At 44.1% G+C, this 12,933-nt stretch overlaps 1 protein-coding gene across 4 annotated transcripts in view; it reads left to right on the top strand.

The window, feature by feature from the left end:
- LOC139409272 (oxysterol-binding protein-related protein 9-like) overlaps positions 1 to 12,933 on the top strand; it is a 45,004-nt gene that overhangs the window by 17,834 nt on the left and 14,237 nt on the right. For 2 of the 4 annotated variants that reach the window (XM_071154175.1, XM_071154174.1), the window contains exons 4-6: positions 8,663 to 8,739; positions 12,391 to 12,486; positions 12,641 to 12,688. In XM_071154175.1, coding sequence (XP_071010276.1) covers positions 8,663 to 8,739; positions 12,391 to 12,486; positions 12,641 to 12,688 — 221 coding nt within the window. Of the gene's footprint in view, positions 1 to 8,662; positions 8,740 to 9,773; positions 10,014 to 12,390; positions 12,487 to 12,640; positions 12,689 to 12,933 lie in introns of those variants that run through there. The other 2 variants (XM_071154177.1, XM_071154176.1) reach the window with 1 other exon arrangement.

Raw genomic sequence — 12,933 nt, 5'->3', positions numbered from 1 at the left:
TGGATGTTCTTATAGGCACTTTAGTATTGCCAGTGTAACAGAATAGCTTCCGTCCCTCTCCTAACTCCTCCCTGGGCTCGAACCAGCAACACAACGACAACAGCCACCACATCGAAGCAGCGTTACCCATGCAGAGCAAGGGAAACAACCACCCCAAGGCTCATAGCGAGTGAAGTTTGAAACGCTATTAGCGCGTGCTAACTAGCCAGCCATTTCACTTCGGTCACACCAGCCTCATCTCGGGAGTTGATACGCTTGAAGTCAAAAACCGCTCAATGCTTGACGCACAACGAAGAACTGCTGGCAAAACGCACAAAAGTGCTGTTTGAATGAATGTTTACTCGCCTGCTTCTGCCTACCACCACTCAGTCAGATACTTAGATACTTGTATGCTTGTATGCTCAGTCAGATTATATGCAACACAGGACATGCTAGATAATATCTAGTAATATCATCAACCATGAGTAGTTAACTAGTGATTAGGATTTTTTTTTATAAGATAAGTTTAATGCTAGCTAGCAACTTACCTTGGCTTACTACATTTGCGTGACAGGCAGTCTCCTTGTGGAGTGCAATGAGAGAGAGGCAGGTCGTTATTGCGTTGGACTAGTTAACTTTAAGGTTGCAAGATTGGTTCCCCCGAGCTGACAAGGTGAAAATCTGTCATTCTGCCCCTGAACGAGGCAGTTAACCCACCGTTTCTAGGCCGTCATTGAAAATAAGAACGTGTTCTTAACTGACTTGCCTAGTTAAATAAAGATTAAATAAAGGTGTAAAAATAAAAAATTGGCAAAGCGGCGCCCAAAAACACCGATTTCCGATTGTTATGAAAACTTGAAATCGGCCCTAATTAATCGGCCATTCCGATTAATCGGTCGACCTCTACTAGGTACAAACTCTTTCATTGTGTGTTGCGCAATGACACAGTAATGCAATGTAATGTACTATACCACAACTTACCTCAATGTCCCACGGCATAGTCTCAACTTACTTCAACCCCCTCTCTCTCCTCCAATCAAGATACTACGTTATTGTGTTTACCAAAAACTGTTGTGCGTCATGCCATCTAGCTTCTCTCTTTGTATTACAGAACATTCCATTCATTTAGCCAAATGATGGGAAGCAGAAGAAGAGGTGAACAGTAAATAATTCACATCCTTTGGAGGAATCCTGAAGAGCAGTTTGGAGTAGTGTGTTTTTAGGAATGTGATAATGAATAAGCAGAGAGGAAATGGAGTCATGTCATCTGCTGCTTGTTAGACACACTGCTAGCGCCTGTCTGAACACTGTCACCTTGCTGAAGGCTCTCGGGTTTTTCCACTGCCCATCTCTGTATCTCTCTGTGCCTGGCTATCCGTAATAAGACGTGCTCTAGAGAATGGCCTCTTTGTGCACTAATGGCCCAGGAGTTGCACTTTGCTTTCAGCCAGAGGAGCCACTCTACCTTCCTGGGGAGAAGGGAAGCATTAGGCCCTAATTGGGTTGTGAGAACGTGCCATGTCATGGCCTGTTTGGGCTCAGTGTTGAACACTCAGGCACTGCACAGGTTTCTGACCTGCCTGGGCCTCAAACCACCACATTCATACCAAGTGAACCGAGTTCAGATTTTCCCAGTTCATATTATGCGAATGAGGGAAATCATAACCATGAGGACTATCAGAACTGAAGTGTTTTTGCTGTACAGAACAATAGTTTTATTGGTCTCCAAGTTATGTAAGTGTTCAATGTATTATATTAGTGTTAATGATTTGCTGTTGCTATCACTTCATCAGCAATGTCTGTAGCTTATATCACACTCAAGACTGACCCCAGTAATGATGGTTGGTGTTATGACAGATGGTGTATCCTCTCATGAGACTGCATCCCTCTGTTAGTAAGGAGTGGCCATGTTTGGGATGCACTGTAAATGGCACACAGAGATGGCACATTGCTTGCAGGTCACAGATAGGTGTGGAACTGACCAAACAGTGCATCCTCACTGTCACACAAAGAGCTTAAGGTAGAAGAGAGATGCATCATTAGTTCTTTACATGCCATGCAACCAAGTGGTAACTACTACTGTTTTCACGTAGGATTTACTAAATTTTGCCTGTAACAAAAAATTGGGCAAGGTTTTATATGACCCCCTTAGAAACAGGCCCATTATTACCACATTCTTGCCTGCATACGCCTTTTATACCACTTGTGTGCATGTCGGAATGCTGGGGACCAGTGGTAGTAGTGGTGTGCAGATGTGTGTGGGCGTCGATTTGAATAATGCCATTTAAATATACACCAAAAATAAATCCATTATTCGTTTGTTTAGGCAGGTCTTAAGAAACATACGAATAATAAAATGCATTTTCAAAAGGCAAGAATATAGCATATTTTAAGTTTTAATGTCAAATGAAATCGATAGCTCCTTATTTTGTTCATTTAATAGACAATTAACACCTACCCGATCACAGTCAACACACATATATTTTATAATGGAATATAACAGAATAAAATACATATTTTCCCACAACTTGTGTCACGGGAACGTGTTGAACCGCTGTCAAAAAATATGTAATATTTTGAAACGGAGCCCAAGCCCATACTTTTTTTTATGCACGTTTCGCTCCACTTTGTTAGGGAGCAGGCGTAGGGTCTTACCTTCAGCATGATACCGATTTGAAAATAATAGCCATCATATTTTAATTGAATCGTTTACTTAAAATATTTTCTCCCCAATTTCGTGGTATCCAATTGGTAGTTAGTCTTGTCTCAGCGCTGCCACTCTACGGACTCGGGAGAGGCGAAGGTCGCGAGCCTTGCGTCCTCTGAAACACAATCCAACCAAGCCGCACTGCTTCTTGACACAATGCCCTCTTAACCCGGAAACCAGCCACAGCAATGTGTCGGAGGAAACACCGTGCACCTGGTGACCGAATCAGCGCGCACTGCTCGCCACAGGAGTCGCTAGTGCGCGATGGGACAAGGATATCCCTGCCAGCCAAACCCTCCCCTAATCCCTAACCCGGACGATGCTGAGCCAATTGTGGGCCGCCCCATGGATCTCCCGGTCGCGGCCGGCTGCGACAAAGCCTGGACCTGAACGCAGAAACTGCAGAAACTCTTGTTCATATTTCACAACCTCTGTGGGCTTTTGAGCAAAATAATAGACCTTCACTTTAAGCAACATCATTGCATACTAAATGTATCTGATCAGAGAGAGATCATATTTGTTTGCTACAAATAGATGAGCGACAGTGCATTTGGAAAGTATTCAGACCCCTTGACTTTTTCCACATTTTGTTACGTTACAGGCTTATTCTAAAATCAATCTACACAGAATACTCCATAATGACAAAGCGAGGACAGTTTTTTTTAAACATGTTTGCTAATTTAGGGATGGTCACTCTGACAGAGCCCCAGAGTTCCTCTGTGGAGATGGGAGGACCTTCCAAAAGGGACATGCCATCTCTGCAGCACTCCACCAATCAGGCCTTTATGGTAGAGTGGCCAGACAGAAGCCACTCCTCAGTAAAATGCACATGACAGACTGCTTGGAGTTTGCCAAAAGGCACCTAAAGACTCTCAGACCAGAATAATAATGAAGACAAACTATGAAATATTACATATGGAATCATGTAGTCGTCAAAAAAAGTGTTCAACAAATCAAAATATATTTGAGATTATTCAAAGTAGTCTCCTTTTGCCTTGGTAGCTTTCCACACAGTGACTGCTACTGTCATTTAGACAGGTTACTTTTGAGTTCTTGGGCACAGGGACTATGGTGGTCTGCTTGAAACATGTATACTGAATAAAAGTATAAAAGCAACATGCAACACTTTCAACTATTTTACTGAGTTACATATGAGAAAATAAATTAATTGCAATAAATTAATTAGGCCTTAATCTATGGATTCCACAGGCGAGCAGCCATGGATGGGCCCGGGAGGGCATGGAGCCAGGCCCAGTCAATAAGTTTTTACCCACAAAAGGGCTTTATTACAGTGGGTACAGTGGGGCAAAAAAGTATTTAGTCAGCCACCAATTGTGCAAGTTCTCCCACTTAAAAAGATGAGAGGCCTGTAATTTTCATCATAGGTACACTTCAACTATGACAGACAAAATGAGAAAAAAAATCCAGAAAATCACATTATAGGATTTTTAATTTATTTATTTGGTTTGAAGAAATCAACTATGGGAGCAATTATTAGGAAATGGAAGACATACAAGACCACTGATAATCTCCCTCGATCTGGGTCTCCACGCAAGATCTCACCCCGTGGGGTCAAAATGATCACAAGAACGATGAGCAAAAATCCCAGAACCACACGGGGGGACCTAGTGAATGACCTGCAGAGAGCTGTGACCAAAGTAACAAAGCCTACCATCAGTAACACACTACGCCGCCAGGGACTCAAATCCTTCAGTGCCAGACGTGTCCCCCTGCTTAAACCAGTGCATGTCCAGGCCCGTCTTAAGTTAGCTAGAGAGCATTTGGATGATCCAGAAGAAGATTGGGAGAATGTCATATGGTCAGATGAAACCAAAATATAACTTTTTGGTAAAAACTCAACTCGTCGTGTTTGGAGGACAAAGAATGCTGAGTTGCATCCAAAGAACAACATACCTACTGTGAAGCATGGGGGTGGAAACATCATGCTTTGGGGCTGTTTTTCTGCAAAGGGACCAGGACGACTGATCCGTGTAAAGGAAAGAATGAATGAATGGGGCCATGTATCGTGAGATTTTGAGTGAAAACCTCCTTCCATCAGCAAGGGCATTGAAGATGAAACGTGGCTGGGTCTTTCAGCATGACAATGATCCCAAACACACCGCCCGGGAAACGAAGGAGTGGCTTCGTAAGAAGCATTTCAAGGTCCTGGAGTGGCCTAGCCAGTCTCCCAGATCTCAACCCCATAGAAAATCTTTGGAGGGAGTTGAAAGTCTGTGTTGCCCAGCAACAGCCCCAAAACATCACTGCTCTAGAGGAGATCTATCTGCATGGAGGAATGGGCCAAAATACCAGCAACAGTGTGTGAAAACCTTGTGAAGTATTGAGAAACTTTTGTTATTGACCAAATACTTATTTCCCACCATAATTTGCAAATAAATTCATTAAAAATCCTACAATGTGATTATTTGGATTTTTTTTCTCATTTTGTCTGTCATAGTTGAGGTGTACCTATGATGAAAATTACCATATTTTTAAGTGGGAGAACTTGCACAATTGGTGGCTGACTAAATACTTTCTTGCCTCACTGTACTCAGTTTCATCAGCTGTCCGGGGTGCTGGTCTCAGACGATCCCACAGGTGAAGAAGCCAGATGTGGAGGTCCTGGGCTGGTGTGGTTACACAGGGTCTGCAATTGTGAGGCCAGTTGGACTTACTGCCATATTCTCTAAAACAACATTGGAGGTGGCTTATGGTAGAGAAATTAACATTAAATTTTTTGGCAACATCTCTTGTGGATATTCCTGCAGTCAGCATGCCAATTGCACGCTCCCTCAACTTGAGACATCTGTGGCATTGTGCTGTGTGACAACTGCATTTCTCCTTTGCCAAAACTCTTGGCAAAGGAGAAATGCACCCTAACAGGGATTTGTGCACAAAATCTTAGAAAATTACGCATTTTGTGTGTATGGAACATTTCTGGGACCTTTTTCTAATTTCAGCTCATGAAACGTGGGACCACGTTTTATATTTTTGTACAGTATTAGATTCAGTCAGGAGGAGTTTGAAAATGTCAGGGAAGCTGAATTTTTTTGCATTTTTTACCCCTTTTTCTCCCCAATTTCGTGGTATCCAATTGTTGTAGTAGCTACTATCTTGTCTCATTGCTACAACTCCCGTACGGGCTCGGGAGAGACGAAGGCTGAATGTCATGTGTCCTCCGATACACAACCCAACCAGACGTACTGCTTCTTAACACAGCGCTCATCCAACCCGGAAGCCAGCCGCACCAATGTGTCGGAGGCTACACCGTGCACCTGGCAACCTTGGCTAGCGCGCACTGCGCCCGGCCCGCCACAGGAGTCGCTGGTGCGCGATGAGACAGGCTACCGACCAATCCCTCCCTAACCCGGACGACGCTAGGCCAATTGTGCGTCGCCCCACGGACCTCCCGGTCGGTTACGACAGAGCCTGGGCGCGAACCCAGGGACTCTGATGGCACAGCTGGCGCTGCAGTACAGCGCCCTTAACCACTGCGCCACCCGGGAGGCCCTTGGCCTTGTGAATGTTAACCTGCTTAAAGGTCTTACTCACATCGGCTATGGAGAGCGTGATCACACAGTCGTCTGGAACAGCTGGTGCTCTCGTATGATTCAGTGTTGCTTGCTTCAACGCAACCCTGGAAGGTATTTAGTGCATCTGGTAGGCTCGTGTCACTGGGCAGCTTACGGTTGGGTTTCTCTTAATTCGTAGTAGTTTACAAGCCCTGCCACATCCGACAAGTGTCAGAGCCGGTGTAGTAGAATTCGATCTTGGTCCTGTATTGATGCTTTGCCAGTTTGATGGTTCGTCGGTGAGGGCGTAACGGGATTTCTTATAAGCGTCCGGATTAGTGTCCCATTCCTTGAAAGCAACAGCTCTAGCCTTTAGCTCAGTGCTGATGTTGCCAATAATCCATGGCTTCTGTTTGGGATATGTACAGTCGTGGCCAAAAGTTTTGAGAATGACACAAATATACATTTTCACAGTCTGCTGCCTCAGTTTGTATGATGGCAATTTGCATGTACTCCAGAATGTTATGAAGAGTGAGCAGATGAATTGCAATTAATTGAAAAGTTCCTCTTTGCCATGCAAATGAACTGAATCCCCCAAAAATATTTCCTCTGCATTTCAGCCCTGCCACAAAAGGACCAGCTGACATGTCAGTGATTCTCTCGTTAACACAGGTTTGAGTGTTGACGAGGACAAGGCTGGAGATCACTCTGTCATGCTGATTGAGTTCGAATAACAGACTGGAAGCTTCAAAAGGAGGGTGGTGCTTGGAATCATTGTTCTTCCTCTGTCAACCATGGTTTCCTGCAAGGAAACATGTGCCATCATCATTGCTTTGCACAAAAAGGGCTTCACAGGCAAGGATATATTTCCGATTGTTTGGAGCATCCGGAAAAAAAGCTTGTCCGGAGAAGACAAGTTGAGCGCTACCATCAGTCCTGTGTCATGCCAACAGTAAAGCATCCTGAGATGCTGTGTGGGGTTGCTTCTTAGCCAAGGGAGTGGGCTCACTCACAATTTTGCCTCAGAACACAGCCATGAATAAATAATGGGACCATCACATCCTCCGAGAGCAACTTCTCCCAACCATCCAGGAACAGTTTGGTGACGAACAATGCCTTTTCCAGCATGATGGAGCACCTTGTCATACGGCAAGTGATCACTAAGTGTCCTGAGGAAAAAAACATCAATCTTTTGGGTCCATGGCCAGGAAACTCCCCAGACCTTAATCCCATTGAGAACTTGTGGTCAATCTTCAAGAGGTGGGTGGACAAACAAAAACCCACAAAGTCTGACAAACTCCAAGCATTGATTATGCAAGAATGGGCTGCCATCAGTCAGGATGTGGCCCAGAAGTTAATTAACAGCATGCCAGGGCGGATTACAGAGGTCTTGAAAAAGAAGCGTCAACACTGCAAATATTGACTCTTTGCATCAACTTCATGTAATTGTCAATAAAAATCCTTTGACACTTATGAAATGTTTAATTATACTTCAGTATTCCATAGTAACATCTGACAAATATCTAAATACACTTTCAACTTTTGGCCACAACTGTACGTTCAGTGACTGTGGGGACAACGTTGTCAACACAATTATTAATAAAGCCGGTGACTGTGGTAAACTGCTCAATCCCATCGGATGAGTCCTGGAACATATTCCAGTATTTGCTAGGGAAACAGTCCTATTAGCTTAGCATCTGCTTCATTGGACCACTGCTGTATTGAGCACGTCACTGGTACTTCATGTTTTTGCTTGTAAGCATGAATCGGGAGGATAGAGTTAGTCAGATTTGCCAGATGGAGGGAGAGCTTTGTATGTGTCTCTGTGTGTGAGAAGATCTGCAGTTTTTTTCACACCTAGTTGCAAAGGTGACATGCTGGTAAAAATGAGGTCAAACGGATTTCAGTTTTCCTGCAGTAAAGTCACCAGCCAGTAGGAGCGCCGCCTCTGGGTGAGCATGTTCTTGTTTACTTATGGCCCTATACAGCCCGTTGAGAGCAGTCTTAGTTCCACCATTGGTTTGTTGTGGTAAATAGACAGCTACGAAATGTATAGATGGAAACACTCTTGGTAAATAGTATGGTCTACAGCTTATCATCTGTCCGTCAGAGTGGAGGGCCTCTCTGGTCTTTTCAGTGTAAATGTCAGACGTTTTGTTTGCTCTGTGTCTTTGCTCTGAGGGTGCAGCCTGGCAACAGGCTGTGTCTCTCGTCAGGAGACCTGCCTTGATAGTCTCTTGCCCAGCGACGCACCAGACGGGTTGCAAGAACCCCCTTAGCAGCTGCAAAGGCACAGCACAATGAGCACGTAGTTAACTTGTTGGGCCAGATGAGCACAGATGAGGTGCTCTAGTCTTTCTTGTAGCTACAAGGTTACTACTAGGTGACGCACTCTGTTGCTGTTGTAATAATTCCTATCTCGACTATGGCTCATCTGCTGTGTTTTGTGTGTTTTTCTTCTCAGCTCGAGATGCAGACGAACGGGAGAAGTGGATCCATGCCTTAGAGGGGACTATTCTCCGTCACACCCTCCAACTGCAGGTAAGTCACTCACTCATCTGTTCAGACCAGCTTCACTCTAGTAATACTGCGGGTACAAGTCCCAAGCCATTGAGTTCAGCTAAAGAGGAGAAAGATTTTGCTCAACTTTTTATTTGAAATAAGCTTTCTCAAATGATGGGGATAACTCTTGCTGCTGTTGCATTGTAAAACACATTTTTTGAAGTGTGTCTGTGTATTAACCTTCAGAGGGAACATAATTTGAACTGTATTTCTTCAATTTGTTATTTTACCTAAGACCACAGGAAATAATAGAGGAACTGTTGAGAACATTAAGCAATAGCAGTTTGTTTCACCTTTTGGCAGCATGTGTTGTCAAAATAACCTTTCATGCTATTTGTTGAGGTCTTTTGGATGCAGGAAATCGGAATATAGAATTAATATCATGCCTCTGTCAGCTTCTTCTCAACTAGTAGCACTGGGACACTGATGGCAGGCAAAAGCACTCTTGTCCTAATCAGTGAAAGGGTTAATTAGTCATCTGAGAATATAAGGAAATGAGTCTGGACACAGTAAGAGTGTCTCTGTGTGGTTAGGAGCACGGTTTGGTTAGACTGTTGGATGATGGGCATCATGTTTATCTATGAAAGCCTGTTTTTAAAGAGTGCTGTGTATTAGTTGCTCTCTAAACTGCTAATTTCCATCTCTTATTTTGGTCTGTGCCCTTTATGGCTCACAAATAGGTCTCCTTTCTCTCACCAGCCTTAATTCTACCCTCCAGTTGTTTATGTGCCTTTTGTTCTGCTTTCCTTCTCTAACCAACTCCTCCCCTCTGCTACCCCTCCCTCTGCCTCACTCTCTCCGATCCCCGCCCAACACTGCTGACTGGCTGCCTGCTTGCAAACACTGTGTAAGCGTGGAGTCATAGCGGTGTCATGTGACCTGGACCAAATCAGAGCCCTGCTTACTCTTTCAGCCAGACATCTGCACCTCCGCTTTATCCAATCAGAGCAGCTGTTGTTGCTTGTCACATGGTCTTGTGCTGCCTTTTTTCTATTTTTTTTAAAGAAAGTCTGTACTTCCTGTCAGAGAGAAGAGGATCCTGGATTAACTTTGCCTGCGTGTGCTGCTGCTCAGCTGATGTAGAACATACCGCAGATGTACCAGACGATGCTTTTGGTGTCCCTGCTGGCAGTCTATCGGAGTAGAGAGTACTAGAACAGTCGTTTGTTTGCGTAAGGGAGGAGAGAGGAGCTTTAGGGTCAGCTTTGGCCTGTGCATTTTGACTAGGCATGTCCCTCAGAGCTCTGCGTCCTGTGAGTACCACACTGGGGGGAAATGGTTGGTTGGAGTGCGACAATGCAGTTAACTGGGTCATGCTGTGTGGAAAGCCTAACGGGGAGGGGGTGAGGTGTCTGAGTGAAGGGTGGGCTAGATTGGTGAGCTTTGAGGTTTTTTATTTCCAATGTCTGGTGGTTAGTGGGGGTGGGTGTGGTACACTAGCATAGGGAGGGATTGTCTGGTTAGACAAAGCTCTTTTTGGAACAGAATGTGTGAACATGCCAAAGCTGCAGATACAAGCCTACATGACCGTCCTCTGGTTTTATAAGCTGCTCTAGTCCAGCAGAAGGATCCCTTCCATCATGGTGATATGGGCTTGTGTTGACATAACAGAAATAGAGAGCAATAGGGACTCTCTTTCCCTCTTTGTTTTTAATGTTAACGGCTTTGTCCCTCTGCAATTATGAGGTCCGTCTCATATTGATAGCATTTTTCTTAACCTTTTGAACCTGAAATACAGCAGGGGCCCGCTCAACAGTTTTTGGTATGTAAGTGTATGGTAGGACTTTTCTATGTGAAAATTGGGATGGAAATTATTCTAAAGAAATTACTCTAAAAGTCTGACATGAATAGAGGGAAACTCCTGTTCTATGTCATGTGTCTTTGGATGCAGGTGTTCAAACAATACAGCTTCTCACAGGTGTCAAAATCAGTCCATGTTGTGATACCTTACCCTCACTCCAAGCCAGCACTATGACTGTCGTAAACATAACCATGAGCATGCATTTCCCCGCAAGTAGGTTGACGTCGCTTTCAAATTCAGAATCTACAGTCGTGGCCAGGATAAAAAAAAAATATTCAGTTGATTCAGTTCCTTGCTACCCATTCACATCGCTCCAGCCAAACACCTCACCCTCTAACGTTTCTTCTCCACCTTGAGTCTGGATTTGAACTCCTCATCTTCTCTAATGTGAACGCATTCAAATCGTTCGGATTGGTCCCAGAAATCAATGGCTTCGGCCAGAGCCTGAACACACGTGGGTAAAGCGGTGTTTCCAGAATAGTCATTGGCTTTGATACTCTGATTGGTGTGTGTTATTTTGTACCAAGACCTTCACTTTGACGTAAGCAGAAATGACTACGTTGGAAGTCTCAGACTGAATGTATGTAGTGATAGAGCCGTACGTCCTCCGAAACACAACCCAACCAAGCCGCACTGCTTATTGACACAATGCCCGCTTAACCCGGAAGCCAGCCACACCAAATTGTCGGAGGAAACACCGTACACCTGGTCAGCGTGCATGCGCCCGGCCCGTAACAGGAGTCACGAGAGCGTGATGTGACAAGGACATCCCTGCCGGCCAAACCCTCCCCTCTAACCCGGACGACGCTGGACCATGGGTCTTCCGGTCGCGGCCGGGTGCAACAGAGCCTGGATTTGAAACCAGGATCTCTAGTGGCACAGCCTTAGACCACTGCACCACTTGGGAGGCCCTTCACTTAAGGTTTTTAAAGAGGAGACGGATGTATTTTTCTGGTTACCCCAAGCTCTAAAGAGCACTAATGCCAGACTCCTCTTCCCCACAGATTGAAAGGGGACTATTCTTTAGCTTAGCAAAGTACCTGTTTTTATTTTATTTGCTCAGGCACCTCTTTAGCCACCAACACTAAGCAACTTGCTTCTATATTGATAGCGAACCACCTTTGATCCTGAAGGAATTTTAGAAAAAAAGGCCCAGACTTTGGTCTCTTTAAAGCTTGTTATGTTTTTACAGATTACACTTTAGACAACACTGGGGTTAATGTGTGTTAATGGCTTTTCTTCACATCCCTGTACGATACATTTCAGTTGAGAAACAGGCGTCGTCCAAAGGCGCCTGCCAAACCATAGGACATGCTAAGACCAGACCAATACTGAGAGAGGGGAGTATATGGTTTACTTACTGTCCAGCAGTGGTTATGGATGTGTTTTATGAGTTGTAATATTGTAAGGTTCGACTGCTTTGGTTAAGCATTAGTTTTCAGGTATTTTTAAAGAAGTTGTTGGGTATTTCATTTCTGTATTTTAGCCAAGCTAACTTCCAGGTAGTGAAGGGACTGTTCTTGATTTGTTATCAGCAGGTATGGTCAGGCAGGCTAGCAGGCAAAGCCTTTAAACAATGCTAGTTGAACAATTCATATCACTCTACTTACTGGAAGCTTCTCCCAAACAATTGCTGTTTTGTGCTGCTACATCCTGCTTTTTTTAAAGCCCCACCAGGAGAATATTTAACTTTTTTTAATCTGCTAACAAACTTTCAGAGTAGAGGTGCACTGGCAGTAAAATCTTTGTCCGAAATAGGTTACTGATGGAAGCAGAAAACTGTCATACTGTGCTGTGAAGTTCTGCTCTTTTGTCATTTTCTATTTTAGGAGGCAGAGACAGGATTTGTTCCAAGTGTCCAAGACTTCGAAAAGAAACTTGCAGAGGCTGACGCGTACCTACAAATTCTAATTGATCAGTTAAAGGTGAGACTTTTTCACATTTGAGTGACTAAGTATGACAGTGACTTTCATAATAACGGTGACTGACTCGTCACTGCATCATCGATGAATGTGTTTTTATTCGGCTCCTGATTTGAGTGTATCCTCTTCAGCTTCTCATACATCTCCTCTCTTCCAGCTCTTTGATGAGAAAATCAAGGATTGCAAAGAAGATGAGTCGCGCAGAGTGAGTGATATGTTTCTTCTCTTGTCACCAGAACTGTGGCTGATAATTATTGACTCAGAGATTTTCTGTCAGTTTTTTAGTAGCTGTGATTCACTTCCTTATTGAGATCATGAGTTTAGTTTTAGGTCAGTTTGGAACATTTAAACTCTAGATTATTTAATATGGTGAAGACAATGACCTGTTCTGTTGTGATGAACATAGGACACCAACTATAGTTGGTGTGAAATCACTGTTTGGCTGGTCTA

Source organism: Oncorhynchus clarkii, chromosome 5 (genome assembly GCF_045791955.1).
Source record: "Oncorhynchus clarkii lewisi isolate Uvic-CL-2024 chromosome 5, UVic_Ocla_1.0, whole genome shotgun sequence".
Lineage (NCBI taxonomy): Eukaryota > Metazoa > Chordata > Actinopteri > Salmoniformes > Salmonidae > Oncorhynchus > Oncorhynchus clarkii.
The sequence above is the reverse complement of the archived record's forward strand: the minus strand, read 5'-3'. Positions and strand labels throughout refer to the sequence as shown.